This window comes from Neopelma chrysocephalum, unplaced genomic scaffold (genome assembly GCF_003984885.1).
Source record: "Neopelma chrysocephalum unplaced genomic scaffold, ASM398488v2 Primary Assembly neopelma1_103b, whole genome shotgun sequence".
Lineage (NCBI taxonomy): Eukaryota > Metazoa > Chordata > Aves > Passeriformes > Pipridae > Neopelma > Neopelma chrysocephalum.
In genome coordinates, this window is record NW_020897767.1 from 1379498 (window position 1) to 1398522 (window position 19025).

At 46.6% G+C, this 19025-nt stretch overlaps 2 protein-coding genes and 1 long non-coding RNA gene across 13 annotated transcripts in view; all 3 read left to right on the forward strand.

The window, feature by feature from the left end:
- The window catches only part of ARL5A (ADP ribosylation factor like GTPase 5A), a 9088-nt gene extending 4521 nt beyond the window's left edge, over positions 1–4567 (forward strand). The window contains exons 4-6 of the mRNA XM_027695916.1: positions 710–793; positions 1859–2010; positions 2672–4567. Coding sequence (XP_027551717.1) covers positions 710–793; positions 1859–2010; positions 2672–2720 — 285 coding nt within the window. The 3' untranslated portion in view covers positions 2721–4567. The remainder of the gene's footprint in view (positions 1–709; positions 794–1858; positions 2011–2671) is intronic.
- Positions 4568–12079: 7512 nt separating this feature from the next.
- LOC113973583 lies at positions 12080–15879 on the forward strand. The gene is made up of 3 exons (XR_003536261.1): positions 12080–12103; positions 14525–14578; positions 15818–15879. It is a non-coding gene; the product is annotated as an uncharacterized LOC113973583 (long non-coding RNA).
- Positions 15880–18005: 2126 nt separating this feature from the next.
- NEB (nebulin) overlaps positions 18006–19025 on the forward strand; it is a 100453-nt gene continuing 99433 nt past the window's right edge. For 7 of the 11 annotated variants that reach the window (XM_027695936.1, XM_027695938.1, XM_027695941.1 and 4 more), the window contains exon 1: positions 18007–18089. The gene's annotated coding sequence lies outside the window, so the exon portion shown is untranslated. Of the gene's footprint in view, positions 18090–19025 lie in introns of all 11 variants that reach the window. The other 4 variants (XM_027695934.1, XM_027695939.1, XM_027695942.1 and 1 more) reach the window with 1 other exon arrangement.

Consider the following 19025-nt stretch of genomic DNA (forward strand, 5'->3'; position numbering starts at 1 on the left):
GTGAAGTTGCAGCACATATAAATATATATATATACATTTTATCAAGCACACAACTTGATAGAAATAATGCTTTAAATCAAGGTCTCCTGTGTGCTGTCAAATATGGTTTCAATACAGTTATGTTCTATAAATTATATTTATATATGGCTAAATACAATTCTTACAATAATTGCCTTTGTTCTCCTGTGCTTCCCTGTGAGATGTTGTGACCTCTTAGAGGTCCTTTCCAGCCTAAAGGATTCTGTGACATTTATCTGCATGTGGGCTCTTGGAGGTTGGAGCCAAAGGACTTTTTGAATCCCTATTTGCCTGTTAGTTTTAGAACTAGAGCAAGAAAACTGATACACTTTATGTTTTTAAGGCTGCAGCAAATGATTTGAGGGATCTCTGTGGGGCCTCAGTTGTGGCAGGGAAGGGACAACCCCAGGCCTGGGATTACAGAGAATTTCCTCACTTTCAATATGAATTTTTTCCCTTAAAAATGGAGAACAGAAAGTCCCAAGTTGTGTCAGAGCTTTGTCCCCAAACCACAGCACAAGCTGTGGGAACCACCCCAGGGCTGGGGGACACCCCATGGGGCTGAGGGAGAGGGTGGGATAGGGGTGATAATCCAGCTGGATAATGGGATGGGAGCAGGGGCCTGGGCAGGAACCAGCAACATTTGGCCACACAGAAGGGGTTTGTTCTCTAATAATTTCACTTTTTGCAGTTTGTGATAGTTGTGGTGGACAGCACAGACAGAGAGAGGATCTCTGTGACTAAGGAAGAACTGTATAAAATGTTGGCACACGAGGTGAGCAAACCCAGGGTCTTTATTTTAATGTATTTATTTTAATATTTTAATATTTATCTGTGTGATACATGTTAAGGGAAGCAGATTTCCACCCTCAACTGCCTCTTGTGAAACTCCCAATAAACTGTAAACTAGACTGCAGGAAGGGCAAAGCCTGCCTATGGATTTCCTTGGAGAGAAAACCAGTGCCTCAAATTTCTCTTTTTTTTGATATTTAAATTTTTTTTTAAATTTTTTTATGTTTAACTTGTAGTCAATCAAGTAAATTCTAATCTGCATCTTCTGTTTCCTAACAAAGGAAGATGCAGAAGTTGTTAATTCAAATTTGCCACGAGGAAAGTGCAGAATTCCAGGCCGCAGGAGCCCTTGCTCCGTGTTGGGATGTGATTCCTGAGCCACCCCCCAGTGAATGTGCCCATTGTTGTCCAGCAGGATGTTTCCAGGCTGTTTGGAGAGAACAGCAATACCTACAGGCCGAAAGGAAACTCAAATATTTATTTAAAGTGGCTTTTCTTTGCTCCTGGAAATCTTTCCTTTCTGCCCAGGGGTTCCATTCAGCTCCTGTTGAGGCAAAATTGAGTTTCCCAGGTCGGTTCCAAGTATTTTCTGGACCAGGTGGCAGTTTGGGAATTAATTTTGCTGCCTGTAAACATCAGTGTGCCCGACAGGCAGTTAATGCCTGAGTTGGCTTGGCTTCCTGGGAACACCTTCTTGCTTTCCAAGGGAGACATTTTCCATAATAACCCCTGCACTGGTGTAATTCCAAGCAGTTGGAGGCCAAATAAGCTTGTCCACGGAGAACCTGTTCCCAAATTCAGTGCTGCCCAGGGATACAGGTGCTCTGATCCTCCTGGAGCACAGCAGAACGTTGTGCTGAGTTTTACACATCATCCATGGCAAAACCTGGATGTTTGGGCTGCTGGCTCCAAGGGTTTCCTGCCCTGCCATGTCCCCCTGCAGCAGTTTTCCTGCAGGATTTTTGGCTGGGGCTCAGGGTTCTCTTTGGTATCACATCGTTTGCCTCCAAGGGCTGCTTTGTCATCATCTTCTCTTCTCTCTCCCCAGGACTTGAAAAAAGCAGGTTTGCTGATCTTTGCAAACAAGCAGGATGTGAAGGAGTGCATGACAGTGGCTGAAATCTCCCAGTTCCTGAAGCTCACTTCCATTAAGGATCACCAGTGGCACATTCAGGCCTGCTGTGCTCTAACTGGAGAGGGGTAAGAGGGATCCCTGGCTCCAGAGTTATTTGGGGGTTTTATTCTAGTGCTTGGTTTTAACACACATTGGTTTTAACACACCCTTCCATTCCTCCCCTCTCAGAAATAATCCCGGAATCCCAGAGGGGTTTGGGATGGAAGGGACCTTAAAGATCATCTTGTCCCACCCCCTGCCCCGGGCAGGGACACCTCCCACTATCCCAGATTGCTCCAACCTGGCCTTGGACACTTCCAGGGATGGGGCAGCCACAGCTTCTCTGGGAATTTCATTCCAGGGCCTCCCCACTTAATAATCCTGACACTTATTTTGGGCTCAGGACACACTGACTTAGGATCAGTGTGGTCAGAAAACCAACTTTTACATCAAATCCAGTCTCACCTCACAAAGATAAAACTGTGTATGAACTGGGCTTAATGACCTGGAATCTGTTCTGGTTTATTAAGAGTAATCCCAGTTAGAGAGACCTTCCTGTCCTGAAGTGCCAGGATCTGAGGTGTCTCACTCCTGGATTGCATAACAGGGTGTAGGAAACGCCACACTTGGCGTGGATAGTTCTGGAAATGACTCATGGGAAGAATTCCAGCTGATGCCATGGAATTACCTTTGGAGTTCTCCTCAGAAGTGCACGAATTCCTTAACCACTGTCCCTTCTGTTCACAGGCTGTGCCAAGGACTGGAGTGGATGATGTCAAGGCTTAAGATCAGATGATTTTTGGTGCCCTCTTTGCACAGACATTGCTCCAGGGGAGCCGTTCCCCGGCAGAGGCGGTGGGGTGGATGTATTTATACTGAACTGATTGCAACTGTATTTTCTACATAGCTGCCCACACACAGTGTACAGGAACAAGGACCATTCCCAGAGGGAAAGGTGCAGCCCTGGCTCCAGTTTGCTTTGGTTTCCTGGGAGGATCCCTTTCAAAGCTGTGACCAACCTTTAGAAGCTGCAGCCCCTCGGGACAGTCCAGCCTTGGGCGTGGGGAAGATGAAGCAAGAGGAAAAGGAGCTTTTAATTTAGAGTTTTATTATCCCATTGTAGCCCTCTCTAGTGGAAGATGTTGGCTTCATTATTCCAGTAAATCAGCAACAAATCACTGGCTTAGGTATCAACTCCTCCAGTATTTTTAAGGTTCCCGATGTTACAAATGCAACCCTATTTTCCTGTATGTGAACTGTACATATTTGTGTATATTTATACCTCAACTTTAGGTTCCTTGCAATCCGTTCAGAGCAGTGTGTGACTCCCAATCAGCCTGTTGGCAGCAGCACCAACGTGTCCCAGGGCTCTCCCTCTGTGTCCACCAGTCCTTGGCTCCCACAACTGGACAAACCCACCCTCCCTTCAGCCCATGGCTGGTTTTCCACAGGATTTTCTGGTTAGGGAGGAGGCTGGAATGGGTTGGGGCACACGTGGATTGAGATTTGAATGACAGTGTTGGCCAAATTTGCCCGAGAGTTGAAAAGGAGGTGGGTTTTCCTTTCCTGTTGCAGTTGTTGTTTGGGTGATGCTGCAGGTGCACGTCCTGCCCACTGCTCTCCTTTGCTGGTTGGTTGATTCAGGTCTAAAAGTACCTTCAGCTGTCAAAAAGGGAAAAATGTCTTTTTTTTTGTTTTTTTTTTGTTTTTTTTTATAAACCAAAGAGGAGGCACAAAAGTGTGTTTGACAGCCCCACTGGAGTCATACAAGTCACACTCTAATGAAGTGTTTTTCAGAGGAAAAACTCTCTTTGCTGCATAAATGTGCAGATATATCAATAGGGAACTGGATGGGGACAAAACATGACACTACTTGGAAGGCTCTAAGTGACCCACACGAGTTCCAGGTGAAAAGAGAACTCCCTGCATGGTCCCCAGAGCACTTTTGGAACACTAGGATCACCTTTCCTTGCTGTGGCACCTGGTGGGATGCCTGTCCCATGCAGGAGGTGTCCAGAATTCCCATTTTAGAGGCTGGAGGCAGTTGGGATGGTGGTTTGACATGTCAGGGCTGTGGGAGTGCATGTGGCCTTAATCACAGGCTCTTCTGTTGGAGGGGTTTGGGGAGGGCAGCAGAACGAAACCAACCTGTGCTTCAGGTGTCCTTCCCTTCCTGAGGGGGCTGGAAAAGGCATTTTACAGAAAAAGCTCAGTTTGAACTTTTTAAGGTGCTTCTCTCTGGGATAATCTGGCTGGTGGTGTTCCTGCCTCCCTGGGAGCACGTGGATCCCCGGGGAGAGGGAAAGGAGGCAGCCTCAAAAATCTGCCTTTAACAAAGGCAGGGAAAGAATTGACCTTTTTAATCTATTTTTTGGTATCTCTGAGGCTCCCTGGCCGGGGGATGTGCTGTCTCTGTTAAACATTAAGGTGTACATGCATATACCCATAGTGCATGCACATAGATCTTGGTATTTAACTGGTGTATTGCAAACTGTATCAATGTTTGAAGAATTAACAATTTCCTGCAGGGGCTCTCTCAGTCTCTCTGACAGTATCTACAAGCAACGAGCTCTGTGCACACACATGAAATGGAATTGTACATTTTCTAGTCTGGAAAACAAAAAAAAAAAAAAAAAAGAAAAAGCAGACTTTGCTTCTAAACCCAAGCATTTGGTTTGTGAGTCTTTGCTTTGATCCCTCCGAGGTGTTAAACACTGGGCTCAGTTCACTCAGGCTGGGGGTTGGTTGTTAAGAAAAGGAGTTGTTGTTAATGAGAGGGCAGTGATGGAGCTGGATTGGGGGATTTGCTGCTCGTTTGGAGGTTTGTAGGATTTCTGTGTCCGTGGAACGAAGGTGTGGTGGTTTCTCCAGGTGTGGGTTGTGTTTGACCAGACATTGTGTGTTTATCTTGGGTTTGCTCTTCCCCTCTCTTGGCCACTTCCACTTTGGTGGGTGCCCTCCCCTGGGCCCAGCGAGGGGCTGGGGGTCCCTGCACACCCAACCTGGCTGGTGAACGGTGTCTTTGGTGCCCTGAGGAGTTTATAACCCAACATTTCAGCTGTTTTCTGTGGGGGGGGCAGTGAAAACAAGCCAGCCTTAACCCAGCTCCAACCAAGGTGTGCCATGGCACGTGTAGCCACGAGTTTCGTGTCTGTTCTGTATTTCTGGGGGCAGATGTGGCCACAATTCAGAGGTGCCTGATGTTCACCGACACATCCTGTGCCTGCAGCTTGTCCAGGGCTTGGCACTCCCAGCTGGGCTTTAAATGCTGATTTTCAGTCTGGGGGGGTGGTGGGGTTTGTCACCCCATTGCCAACGATTCCAAACCCCCCTGGAATGGTTGCTGGGATGGTGCTTTGAAGTTCACGTGTGGGAAGTTAAAAACGTTTCAGTCCCCAAGAAGAGCAGCCAAACTTTTGATCTCTCAGCCCCTTTGTGGCTGAGCTTCTTGTTTACAGCTTTTTTTCCCCTTCCCTGCAGGACAATTCCCATTTTTCTCCCAGCTTTGTCCATAGAAAAACAAGGGAACTTTGCATCAGTGCTGCTCCCAGCCCCACTTGGGGATTGTTGGGAATTGTTGGATTGTCTTACCCTGAGTTGTGACCTTGGTTGTGTTTCACCCTCGGTGTTGTGCTGCCTTGGCTTCCAGCTTTGCCTTTTGTGCTCCGTGAAATTCCTTCTAAGGATATGAAATTCTAACTTAGGATATTCTGCAGAGAAGGGAGAGGCCTTAAAAACTGGTTATTGAAGTTTATGCTGCAGAGTGGCATTTTATGAGCAAAAAAATCGCGTTAAGCCCTTTTTCAATAACACTTAAAATGTTTCTTTTGGTTTAGCAGGTAATAAATTTGGTCAGTGGTCTCTAGGATGTGCTGCCTCTGGAATCTGAAAGTTACCCAGGCCTTTAATTGTGAGGAGAGGTGGAATATAAAGTTGAAAAATGTGAGCAGGGATCTCCCAAGCTTCACTTGTTAATCTTTTTCCTTTCAGGGAGGCTGAGGAGCTGCTCCCCCTGTGCATCCTGGGGGTGTAGGGGGAGTGTGTGAGCACCTTCCACAGCCTCTGCAGCTCAAGTGCCTAAAACTGATTCCACAATTCGGTTTTCTTCCTATGCTACAACTTCCATTTCCTCAGAATAGAAATATATCTATAGAAGCATCTCAGAGTGTGGAAACAAGTGGGTTTTCCCTCCCCACACAGCAGTTCTGAGGTGATTTGTGATGGATTTGTGACTGTTCTCCCCTCCATCCCAAGTGCTCTCCGTTGATCAGGCCCATTCCAGCCTGCTTTGGGATGGGAAGGATGGGATTTGTCCTTGTTTCAGGGTGCTTGGCTGGGATTCCTGTCAAGGAGCTCTGTTTAAATAACTCAGGCCAGGAATCCTTGGCCTTGGAACCTCCTGGTGGAAGTGGCTCCTTCCTCTCTGGCTGGTGGGACGTTCACTTTGGCACTGGAATTAGGGCTGAAAAGCCATTTGGAGCTCGTTGGGATGAGTGGGATTGAAGCCTTCCAGTGCTGCATCCCTGGGCAGGGCAGGGCAGGGCAGGGCCATCCCAGGGCACCCAGATGGGACTAAGGAAGGAAAATGTTGGAAGTACAGCTGTGAGTGGAGTCTGTTGTTGCAGTGAGTGCATTAAATGGACAAAAATGACAAATTACAAGGGGCTGCCACTGTAACTTCTTACAACCTGTGTTGGAATCACGAGCAGAAGTTCCCTTCTTGCCTTACAAGTGGTTCATTTTTATCTTGGATTGGAGCTTTATCCACAGAGCAGTGAGTCCTGCACCACCCTCAGCCTCTGAAGGTGGGTTTGGGGTGAGTAAGGACCGAGCTGGGAGGGGTTTTTAAGCTTTTCCTCTTTGTAACTGTAGAAAACTTGGCAGAGAGTGAATGAAGGCAGAAAATGCTGCTTTCCCTGGGAGGCTGGGAGTGGTTCTTTGTGCATCATCAGCTCAGTGTCACCTTGTGTGAATCCTTCCTGCATCAAACCACCAGGGAGGGTGGGAGAGGGGGCCAAGGAAAGAGGGATTGTCTTGGAGAGGCTAAAAAATAACCCAACAAACCAGCCCAGGGTGAGCATGTCCGTGGGTAAGAAATAAAACTGGGGGTGTATGATAGAGGATCCAGTTTAACTCTGTCCATGTGATGTTCCCATGAATGTTTTTGACACGTTTCTTCCCAAGTTCTTCTCCAAACCCTGGAATGCTGCAGCCCCAGGGCTCAGCTCCGAGCCTGCGTCGCAGGGAACCGACCAAGGACTGGATCCAGTTCCACCCTCCAGCACTAAACCTGCAATTCCTGGAGTCTGAACTTCCCAGGTGACCCTCCCAAGGCTGTCATTGCCTCCTCTGGCCTGTCTGTTGTTTACAAATGCCGAGTCACATCCGTGTGTGTGAATCACCTGAGCGGGGTCAGGTTCCCTGGGATCCCTTGGACTTTGTACTTCCCTTTGTCTCCTTTCTGAAAGAAATGTGGCTGATGCTGAGACTGCAATAAAATCTCATTCCAGAACGTGTAAAATTATGGCTTCATATTGATCCTGAGACTTTGGAGGGCTGGAAGTTCCCAGCTGGAGCACCGGAGTCTGAACTCACGCTTGGATATTGAAGTAATTCAGCTAAAACATTTTATAAAGCTATTTATTATCATAAATTAAAACCATGATTCTATTAAGCAACTTTTTTATTTTTTCCCCTGTAATTTTATCAGGGCATTCCTTGAATTGCTGCCCCTTTGCCTCTTTCTGGCTCTTAAAATCTGGTTTTTGTGGAGCTGAAGGGAATTCATCCCGTTGTTTTGATTCTTGTTGGAGTGGAACAAACACAAATTTGGTCTGGATTTGGGGTGGGGAGCTCTGTGCCATCCTATATATGCATTTATGGGTGATGTCAGGACTGCTAATTCTTTAAAACCTGCCAGTATTTATGATTTTTGAGGTGAAATCACTTGTCAGAACGTGCCTGTGTGCTTTAAACCTTGCGTGTGCATGAGTTGCAGTGAAGCTTCTCAAGCAAATATCTGATTTCTGACCGAGATTTTGGGGCTGTTTGGGGTGAAATGTGCTGCTCTGCCAGAGCTGGGAGGGAGGGGCTTGTTTGGGGGGGTTGTTAGGGACAAGTTTGGTGATCAGTGTGTGCAGAACAGGAATTAAAATGAGTGTGAAATGCTGTTTTCCCGTCGAAATTGCACCCTCTGCGTTGATTTATTCTCTCTGAATATGGGTTTATTTTAATATGAGGTCGAATTAGATGCAAAACTACAGAATGGTCGACAACATTGGCAATAGTCAATAGAATTAATTCTTGTTATTAATTTTTTAGTTCCAATTTGCTTTTTGCCTTCCTTCTTCAGAACTGGAAGGCTTTTTTCTCCTTCAAATATAAATATATGTGTGTGTATGTATATATATATATATATATGTAGGCAACTTTTGGGGTCCTGCAAAGAGATGCAGATCTCTGGGAACAATGGAAACTAAACTTTCTTTTACACTAAATTTAAACTAATTTTTTAAAAAAAAAAAAGATATAAAGATTCAGTGTAAATGTTGAAGAGGGAGGGCCTTGTCCTGTTGAATCCTGTCATTATTTACCCGGGTTATGGCTTTGAAACCTGAATTCATGGCATTGGAATGGGCTGCCCAGGGAAGTGGGGGATTCTCCATCCCTGGAGGTTTTTAAGAAGAGACTGGATGTGGCATCAGTGCCACGGGCTGGGAACCACGGTGGTTGGACTCGATGATCCTCAAGGATCCACCTCAGGCTCCTGCTCCCTTCAGGGAGGCCAGATGGGGGCAGGAGCCTCCTTTTTATCAGCAAATACTTCACACTGAAAGCTCTTTATCCCCGGGAATTTTGCTGTACCCAAGGGGCTCAATCAGCTCTGGGATCTGTCAGGGGGATGGAAGCCCTGTGGCCTTTTTATGGCAACATCTTATTTATTAGTCTACAACGTTCCCAGCTAAAACCAGCCGTGGCAGACTGGGACCAGCAGAGGTTCTTGTGGATGGAAGGAGGATCCCGGGTCAAGGGCACTACTGGAGTCAGGATTTTGGCTTTTCTGTTCAGTACTTGAGGTGAGATCCTGCTCGTGCTGGAGGTTTTGCAGCTGATTTTAAAAGCTCCTGGGTTTTGCTGTAGAGCTGGAGCTCAATGGATTTCAGCTGCCCCTGTGTTCCTAAAGCAGAGGTTGTGGAATCCCAGAATGGTTTGGGTTGGAAGGGACCTTAAAGATCCTCTCATTCCACCCACGGGAACGGGGCTTATCCCTGTCCAGTCCCTCCTGTGCCACTCCTGTTTTTGCAACCATCATCTCTCCTCTAACCCGGCAGCTGAACGTGCTGCTAAAAACCCCTCTTTTAGCCCAAATCACCGTGAGGGAGTAATTTAATGATCTGTTGGGCAGACCAGTAACCCCTGAAAGTTAATTTTTGTCTCAGGATGAGCTTTTAGCTCAGACACTCACAGCAATTCCACGGGGTTTTCCGTGGTGCCTGGACTGCCCAGGACAGCCTGTGTTTAATCTTGCTTTAGTCTGTGTTGTTTCTGCTTTTAAACAACAGTCCTTCCTCAGCAAACCTGCCGTTGCCACCTTTTCTGCTGTTTTCCCATGGGTTGTTTTTCCACAGCCGGTTTCATTATGGGAACGACTCCCTTTCACACCTGAAAACGATTTACTTGCTTTGCAGAACAAAGCCAAATAAATTGGAGGAACAAAAACATTTGTTGCTCAGAAACCTGTGCCTGTGGATCAACAACTGCTTCTCCAAGAGTTTTTTGATCTTCAATTGTACTTTTCAGCAAAGATGTTCTTGACAGGGAATTTCCAGCACGGAAAGTGTTTTAACTTGGTGGAACCCGATCAGCGCTGAATGTTCAGATGGGGAAGGGAATTATTAATTATTAATTAGGCCAACACAAAGGAGCACCGGCTGAGAACATGATCGGGATGATCAGGATCTGTCACGAGACGTTCCCAAACTGAAGGTAAGTTGTCTCCTTCCCTGAAAACCAGCGTGTTCCACGAGCATCTTCCCTGGGAGACGTGGGGGTGGTGGCCTTGCTGAAGGCTCAGGGCATCTCTGCCACGGCCAGGGTGACTCTGCAGCTGTTTCTGTCCCTCCACGCTCAATAAGTCGCTTTATAAAAAGCCCCATGAAGTCACCAGGAGTTCAGCCTCCCCTGGAATTGTTTTCAAAAGAAACAAGCTGAAAGTCTGCCAGACTCTCCGAAATTAAAACTATTTAATGAATTGAGTAAAGTTTCTTCCTCCTTGATCCCCTATTGGAGAGAAAAGGTGCATTAAAAGCCTGAGTCGTTTTTGACAGAGGAATGGGAAAATGTGGAGAGATCTGTGTGTGAGACTGAGCCCATGTGGGAGTGGGGAGAGACTGGGGGGCTTGGGGTCATCTCTGCCATGGGCAGGGACACCTTCCATATCCCAGGTTGCTCCAAGCCCCGTCCAACCTGGCCTTGGACACTTCCAGGGATCCAGGGGCAGCCACAGCTTCTCTGCCCAACCTGTGCCAGGGCCTCCCCACCCTCCCAGCCAGGAATTCCTTCCCAATATCCCACCTCTCCCTGCCCTCTGGCAGTGGGAAGCCATTCCCTGTGTCCTGTCCCTCCATCCCCTGTCCCCAGTCCCTCTCCAGCTCTCCTGGAGCCCCTTTAGGCCCTGCAAGGGGTTCTCAGCTCTCCCTGGAGCCTTCTCTTCTCCAGGTGAACCCCCCCAGCTCTCCCAGCCTGGCTCCAGAGCAGAGGGGCTCCAGGAGTCCTTGGGGTGAGTTACCCAGGTAAGATCCCTGTTCATGCCACTGGTGGGATCACTTCAGTTTGCAGAAGTCTCCTGAGCTCCTGCAGGTCACACCACTGAGGATGTTGCTCCTAGGACAGCACGGCACGATGGCAAAGGAGACTGGGGATGTTATTTGTGATGGTATCATTCCCCATTGTCATTAAACCTCCCTTTATTGCCATTAAATGTCCCTTAATTGCCTTCAGCAGCAGGCGCTCTCATTGTCTGGGGCCGTGGGAGCAGCGGCGGATTCCTGAGGGCTGCTCGGGGCTGTTAATAATAGCGCAGAGGAGAATTGCTGCCGGTGGCCGCTGTGTCGGTGCCCTTTGTGCTGTGTCAGTGACCTTTCTCGGAGCGTTCTGCCCCTGGGAACTGCTGCCGCAAGGTATTCCTGGCCACAGCGAGAGGGGAGCCTTAATACTTCATGGGCTGGTGCAGGTGGTATTTCAGGATATGAGACACCACTCCAGCCATGCAAGGCTGGAATGTGGAGCACGTTGCAATGTCCACCCCGGTTTTACAGTTGGAACCTTTCATAGGAATATGTTCCTTTTAAATGGGCAGAGTAAAAGAAATCAAAAAAAAAAAGAAGTCTCAGACCCAGGTTGCAGAGTTAAAGGCTGTGACACCGAAATCTGGGCATGGGAACTTCAGTCCACTGCTTGGCATCCTGCAGGATGAGAGGGCTAACGGTGCAGGAACTGTGTATTGGTGGGAAGATTTAGTTATTCTGGGATTCCTTGAGTAGATTCTTGATCTAAATCCTGACCTGCTTTCACAGCAGCTTTTGTGATCTTTGGACAAGCTGGTGCCAGTCAGGAATTGCACATTTGCTTTTCCCCTGACTGCAGGAACTACAGGGAAGTCAGAGGGGTCCAGAGGCAGAGCATGAGGCCATTTTACCAGAAGCTCCAAATAAACCCTGCAGTAATTTGCAAAGCCTTGGAAGGGGGAAGACTGATAGTTCTTTTCTTCTTTTGCCCAAGCGAAGTGAAAGGGAGCGTTACCTCAATCACTCAATTCCTGTTCAGAGTTTGTTCTGGGCTCCTCAGGATAGGAAAGGCAGGGAGAGGGTCCAGCAGAGGCCACAGAGATGATGAGGGTCTGGACCATCTCTGTGAGGAGGAGAGACTGAGGGAGCTGGGCCTGGTTAGCCTGGAGAATCAAGGACAACATCAAGGCATATAAATATCTCCAAGGGGTGCCAAGAGGGTGATGCCAGACTTTTCAGTGGTGCCCAGTCACAGGACAAGGAGCAGTGGCCATAAACTAAACCACGATAAATTCCACCTCTACACGAGGAAGAACTTCTTTCCATGAGGGTGGCAGAGCCCTGGAAGAGCTGCCCAGGGAGGGTGTGGAGCCTGGAAACTGGACTCACCTGGGTGTGTTCCTGTGTCACCTGCTCCAGGTGACCCTGCCTTGGCAGGGGGTTGGACTGGATGGTCCCCCTCCCAACCCTAACAATTCTGGGATTCTGTTATTCTCTTCCCTTTTGGGAAGAAAGCAGGTCCTTGGGGGAAAAAGGCATGGAGGGCTAAGTAGTGAATATTTGATTTCTTCCCCCTGTTCTCATGCAGGGCATGAATATTCTTCAGCAACATCAGGGCAGTTTTTGAACGGAAAAAGGCAGCAGAGCTGGTTGCAGAATTCAGGTGATGCACTGATTGTGGTTTCAAAGGGAATGTTCAGCCCTGTCCCTTCATCCCAGAGGATTTACAGCAGGGAATGGCTCCATGTTACAGCTGTGTTAATCCATCCCTTTGTTGGGGTGATGTGGAAAGTTGGCAGAGCTGTACAATGCCACGTGAGACCTTCCTGCTGCCAAGCTTTGTTAGAAACGTGAGCACTTACAAAGTGCCCTGAGGGTGGTCTGGAATAGAAAGGAACTTGGAGTGGCTTATGTCTTCCCAATAAATTGTTTCAGCTCAGATCCATAAAAAAACAACTGCTCCAAATTCCCTGCAAGGCTCAGCTGAGTTCAGGGAGAAGGATGCAGGTCTAGGGAAACTTGTAGGTTTGGAAAGTCGAGGCATGTTCTGAAAATATGAAGGTTTATTTATCTTACAAACAGCAGGAAGGAGAAAAGATTTGAGAAGAACTTCACCTTCCTTTCCTAGTTTCTACTAACTTCAATTATTGTTCCAATACCTGAAGATTTTGAGTTGCAGATGAGAGCTGGATGCTGTATCTCAGATTCCCACATCAGCTCCCATTAGGAATTTGGGTCAAGACAATCAGAGCTGGCTTTGAATTCTTGAGGACCCTTTCTTTGGTTTATCCCCTTTGCTGCTCAGTGCCTGTGTCCAACTCCTGCTGCTGTCCTGGGAACATTAGTGGGGGAGATAAATAAGGCTGTTTGACATCATGCTGTTGGTAAATATTTTCTTTTGGGATTCTCAAAGGACCTAAGTAAAGCACAGGGGAGGCTGTGACAGATCTGTCATGTGAGGAGAACGACCCTTCGTGCCAATGGCCACATTGAATATCTTGTGTCAACACAGGGGATCTTTTACTGGGATTTTAATTTTATTAATTAAAATTAATTTTAATTAAATATTAACCTCATTTTTAGGTTTCTACAACTAGCTGGAGTCAGGTTGAGGTGCATTTCTTCATGTGATTTCTCTTTGCTTCATCATATCTCACCGTGAAAAGAAATTCACAGATATTTGGCATCTTGTTCCTGTTCTTTTCAGTTTGGATTTATTTGGATTTTTTTTTTCCCTCCTTGGAATCTTCTCTCGAGGATTCAGTCTTTGAAATATCCTGGTTGAACACTTTCCATACTAAAACCTTCAGTCCTATAATCTATATAACCCAAATAATTTGATGAGCGAGGCGACAGTTCCTTCTCTGTCCAGAAACATGGGGAAGAAGCGTGAAATGAATTTTGGTTTCATACCAGTATTCCTTTAAATCCCCCTCTTCCAGCACAGTCTTTTTGACTCATGGCAGGGGAGTAAGTGGTTGGTTTACACACCATGCAGCTACTACCTTGTGCTGCTACTCACCCCGTATCAACATGTCAGGGTCAAAAAATAGACCTGAAAATAAGACATGTAGGTGATTTAATCGCAGGATTTTGATGGCGTTGCCTCCAAGATAGTTATTTGTTATGATCTAATGCTTTCTATTAATACTTTGAGAAAGAGGATAAGCAGCACTGAAGTAAAAAGTGGAATTCAGCTTTTATCTTCTAAAAAACCCTTTTCCTTCATAAGCCAAGGCCCAATCCCTGACAAGGCCTGGTTTGATCCAGAATAAAAAAGACTGGCTTAACATCCTTCCAGCTGTAAAAGGAGGGCTCAGACAAATATATATATATATATATATGTATATGTACATTTAATTTAAAGACAACCCCTTGCATTGTCTAACCAAGCCCTTTCACTGCATATTTTTTTGGCAAATATGCCTTTTTTTGGTAAAAATACTCCCCACAGTGTTTCTATCCGTGAGACCAAAACGGGCAGCGAAGCCTCGCGGTTGGGAATGGCAAAAAGAAGGAGAAGGAACTTACTGATGGTGGGTTAAAAATAGACACAGTGACACAAATATGTATTTAAATGTCCTTTTTCAATGCTAAAATGCTTGTTAAGTCCAGGTGGTTACCTCAGGAGGTTAAATATAGCACCTGTGATGTCAGGATGTTGTGAGAGGTTGGATAAGGAGGACTGACCGAACTCAAGACTTAAATGACTTAAGCACAAGAAAATATTTTCTGCTTTCAAACTGGGGTTGATTGAAATGCAAAGCAGCATCTCCCTCTGCCTTAGTCATCCTGCAGCTTTCTGTCTTTGCAGCTCGGAACTGCTGAGCACGTGGATGTTTGTGGAGCGGGGATAAAGTCTGGCCTGGTGAGTTAACCTGGGTCAGATCTGCCACGTTCTCACTACAGCAGAGTTTTCCTAATGCCTTGGGAATATTTGTCCCCCCAGAAAGCCAAGTTCCTATTCTCAGAGCAAAGGCAAAGGTTGGACTTGATGATGCTGGAGGTCTTTTCCAGCCTCAATGATTTTCTGGTTCTGTGAACGTTCCATCGAACGGTGACGTGAAATCTGACTCAGACACAAATTTCCACAACAAAGCAACTTAATATTCCTTTCATTTATTTTCTTTTTATTAACCATTAGCATTCCCTTTACCTCATCCATGTTTGGGGTGGTGGAGTCCCCAGCCCTGGAGGTGTCCAAGGAAGGACTGAACGTGGCACTCAGTGCTCTGGGCTGGGGGACAAGTGGGCATTGGGCACAGGGGGGATCCATGGGCTTTTCCAGCCTCAGGAATTCTGGGATTCTCCTTCCCCATGCAACACTTGCAACATATTTCAATTATGGTGTTTAACAGTCCTGAAAGTGAATGATATAAAATGCATTAATGAGCATTAATAGTTTATTTCTGCAGTGAAGACCAGTGTGAAGACATACGTGAAGATACGTGTGCATGTCCTCAGGTGTGTTTTTTATATATATATATAAATAACAACTTATATATAGGTAGATGTGCAAAGATCCATTTATCAGGATGTTTTATATGTAGATAGAGCAAGTGAACACTGAATTTTTCACCTGTAAATGGCAATTGTGGACTTGAGTAGAAACCACAGAAAGTGCAGTGGAGTTTGGGTTTGGTTTGGTGGCTCCTCCAGTTTCAAACAGGAATGGAGCTTGTAGTGATAGTTTTGTCACAGCTGCTCCCTGAAATTTGGAGTTGAAGTAGCACAGAATTGGAAGATTTTCTGGCAGCCTCAAGTGACTCAAGAGCACCTTCCTCCCCTCTTTGCTTTCAGATGTCAGAACAAAAATCTTATATTCATCCCAACTTTTCATTTCCCTAATAATGCTGTTGGTTCCTAAAGCCCATCTGTAATTCTGGTGGGTTATTCCATGCTCTTTTCCAGCCCTGGGCTGTGCTGCTGAAGATCTGTCGTGTTTCACACCAAAACCAGCTGCATTTCAGTGGCAGGAAAAGGGGTGTTGGCATCCTGCATAGAATTTTGGCCTTGTTCAGTGTCTTTCTAAATCAGATTTATCAACCAGCAGCGTAAAATAGGCTGAAGGTGATGCTCCAGTAATTGAGGGATAAATTTACTGCAGGAACTTCCACGATTTGAGCTGGAAATGGCAATAATTAATTACACGTTCAAGAAAAATTGGCCCTTCGCTCCATGAAGGTTGGTTTTGCTAATGAAAATGTCACTTTTTGCATCCAATCAACTGAGAAGCAGCACTTGGGAGAAAAATTGAGCCTGGGAGTTATTTCTGGAATGCACACCCAGAGGATTTGGGTCAGAGAGCAGCAGGTCAAGCTTGACAGTGCCCTGGAGAGACTCCACCAACATGTATTAATTTCTGGACATCTTCAAAAGATGTAAGAAACCTTTAAATAAACAGAAATCAGATAAAAAGGGGAAGGGTTGCCTAGGAAAGCAAAATGTGGAGTAATTGAGAGCCTGTGGAGAAAGGGAAGGGTCTGCAGCTCTGTGCAGAGCATTAAATACTTGGCAGTAGGGAATGAGAGATGATATTTCACCTGGATATAAATATGAACTTCTGGAAAGAGTTAAGGAAAAAGAAGATGCCTCCCAAGGGCCCCATACAGTTATTTATTGAATTATGTGACCTAGTATATGGAAAGGGATCATTGTTGATATTGGCTTTGAAAGGCACCTCCTTGAAGAACCAAAGCCAGTCCTGTATTGTCAGTCCATGGGGTGACCTAAGAGGCCACTTCTCTTATCATCCCCCTGGTTCTGCTCCATCCATCACGTCATTCCTGACCTTCCAAACTACTCTGTGCCCCAGGGTTGCTCCCCTGTCACTCAATCTGTTTATCAAGTATTCTTAGTCTTCCTCACCAGGTGTTTGGTCGATGGCAGGTTGGCCATGAGCCAGCAGTGCCTGGCAGCCAGGAGGGACATCCGTGTCCTGGGGGACACCACGGGGTGAGGGAGGGGATTGTCCCGCTTTGCTCGGCCCTGGGGTGGCCTCACCTGCAACGTTGGGGCAGGGTGGGGGGACACAATGTTGTAAGGAAAGTATTGAGCCATTAGAGAGCGTCCAAAGGAGGCAAGGAGGAGGGGGAAGGGCCTTGATTTGAAGCTGTGTGAGGACAGAAATTCTTTACAGAAAGGGTAATCAGGCATTGGAATGGGCTGCCCAGGGAAGTGGTGGATTCTCCATCCCTGGAGGTTTTTAAGACAAGACTGGATGTGGCATCAGTGCCATGGGCTGGGAACCACGGCAGCAGTGGATCAAGGGTTGGACTTGATGATCTCAGAGGTCCCTTCCAACCCAGCTGATTCTGTGATTCTAGGACACTTATGACACTGAGGGCATTTGGAGTGTTCAGCTGGAGGAGACTGAGGAGAGACCTCACTGCAGTTCCAACTCCCTCAGGAATGGCAGAGGAGGGGCAGGGACTGAGCTCTGCTCTGGGGGGACCAGGGACAGCACCCAGGGAATGGCTGGAGCTGTGTCAGGGCAGGCTCAGGTTGGATCTCAGGCAAAGGTTCTTCCCCCAGAGGGTGGTTGGGCACTGCCCAGGCTCCCCAGGGCAGTGGGCACAGCCCCAAGGCTGCCAGAGCTCCAGGAGGGTTTGGATGATCCCCTGGGGCACAGGGTGGGGCTCTTGGGTCTGTCCTGTGCAGGGCTGAGGGTTGGACTGGATGATCCCTGTGGGTCCCTTCCAATTCAGCATGTTCTGTGATTCTGTGGGTCTGACTGTTAATTGGATTCCTTATAAGTTTTTTCCATGCAAGTAGAACTTTTCCCATGTTCCTGGGTCCGTGTCTTCAGCTATGAAACATTTTGAAAGTGATAAAAATATTGACAAGTGATTTGCATCAAGTTGACAAAGGTGAATTTACAAGCTGTAATTAAAGATGTATTTATACTGAAAATTTAGTTCTCAGCCCAGACTCCTTGATTTGAAGTTCAGGGATTCTTGAATTGGGACAGTTTTGATTCAGGTACAATATCGGAATGAAATAAACTCAAACTCCTTGTTCTTGTCAACTCTGAAGGAAGAAAACCCCATGTTTTTCCCATTGGAGTGTTCCCTTGGTCTGCCGGGGGGTCCATTTCAGCAGAGACCTGGAGAAGCCAGGCCAAACTCTGGTGTGTTTTGGTTTCCTCACGAGCACCGAGGTGCCCAGCTCCCTTTCCATCCCTGCTGCTGGGAACAGGTGGCTGCTCCGGGGTCACCAAATATATTTAGGGCTGAAACTGGAGCGGGCTGGGGCCGGATTGGCCGCGCTGGCCACACGTGTCCTCGGGAGCCGCTGCACCCGCTCGCTCTCTCCCACTGCTGCTCAGGAGGGAAGGCTGGAGAGGCTTTGCTCCAAAGGATATATGCTGGATGTTGCTGGTAAGAACATTTTAATCGTTTTTGACTTCTTGTCCTTAGAGCAGGACCTTGAGCTGTTTCCCCAGTTGGTGGTTTTTTGGGAGTAGTTGTCATGCCTTGCCCGTGGAAGACAAGTCTTCTGCCTGGATAACCAGCTGCAGGCTGCAGGAGGAGGAAAGCACCTGGAATCGTGTTTGGGAGTGTAACTGAAGGTTACAACAGTGATAGTTTTTACAGTTTATAGCCTTATATGCAATCCCCACTTCTTGGCTTTAATCACTCACTTTGGCCCACTTTTTCACGCAACTTGCCGCCCATTAATGGAGTTATTCTTGATTTATTTTAATAGTTAATGACCTGGTTTAACAAATTAACTTTTTGGCAATTTTTCTCACCTCACTGGAACTAAAAAGGGACAGTATTGCATGTTCCTATATTTAACCTGGGTTACTCGACTTCCCTTGCCTCAGAAGGAATTGCAGTGTAACCAGCTAAACTCAACGGGCAGTTGGCAGGATTAGCTTACACGGCAAATATCCCTGGACTCAGGAGCAGCTGTTCCAAAGCCTCATCCCCTCCCAACATTAGAAACAGGGCTGCGGGCTCCGCTGGAAAATTGTAGCTCTGCCTCGCAGCAAAATTGGTGTGTTAATTAATTTTTGACAGTAATCTGTGCTTTGTAATTCAGCCAACTCCGTGGAATTTCATCTTTTGCAGGTCTGAAGAAACAGAGAGAAAAAAGCCACAAGAGCTTAAAAAAAAACCCAACCTCCCAGAGAATCAATATAGGCTAATGCTGGGAAGACAGAAATTGCCTCATTAACCAAAAGATGCTTAAAAAAAATATTTATTATGTTTTTCTACATTAGGCTTTCACTTATGAATGAATATCACAGAATATACAGATAAAGCTCCCATTCAAACAGGAGCTTGAATAATATAACAGAAGAGGAGAGA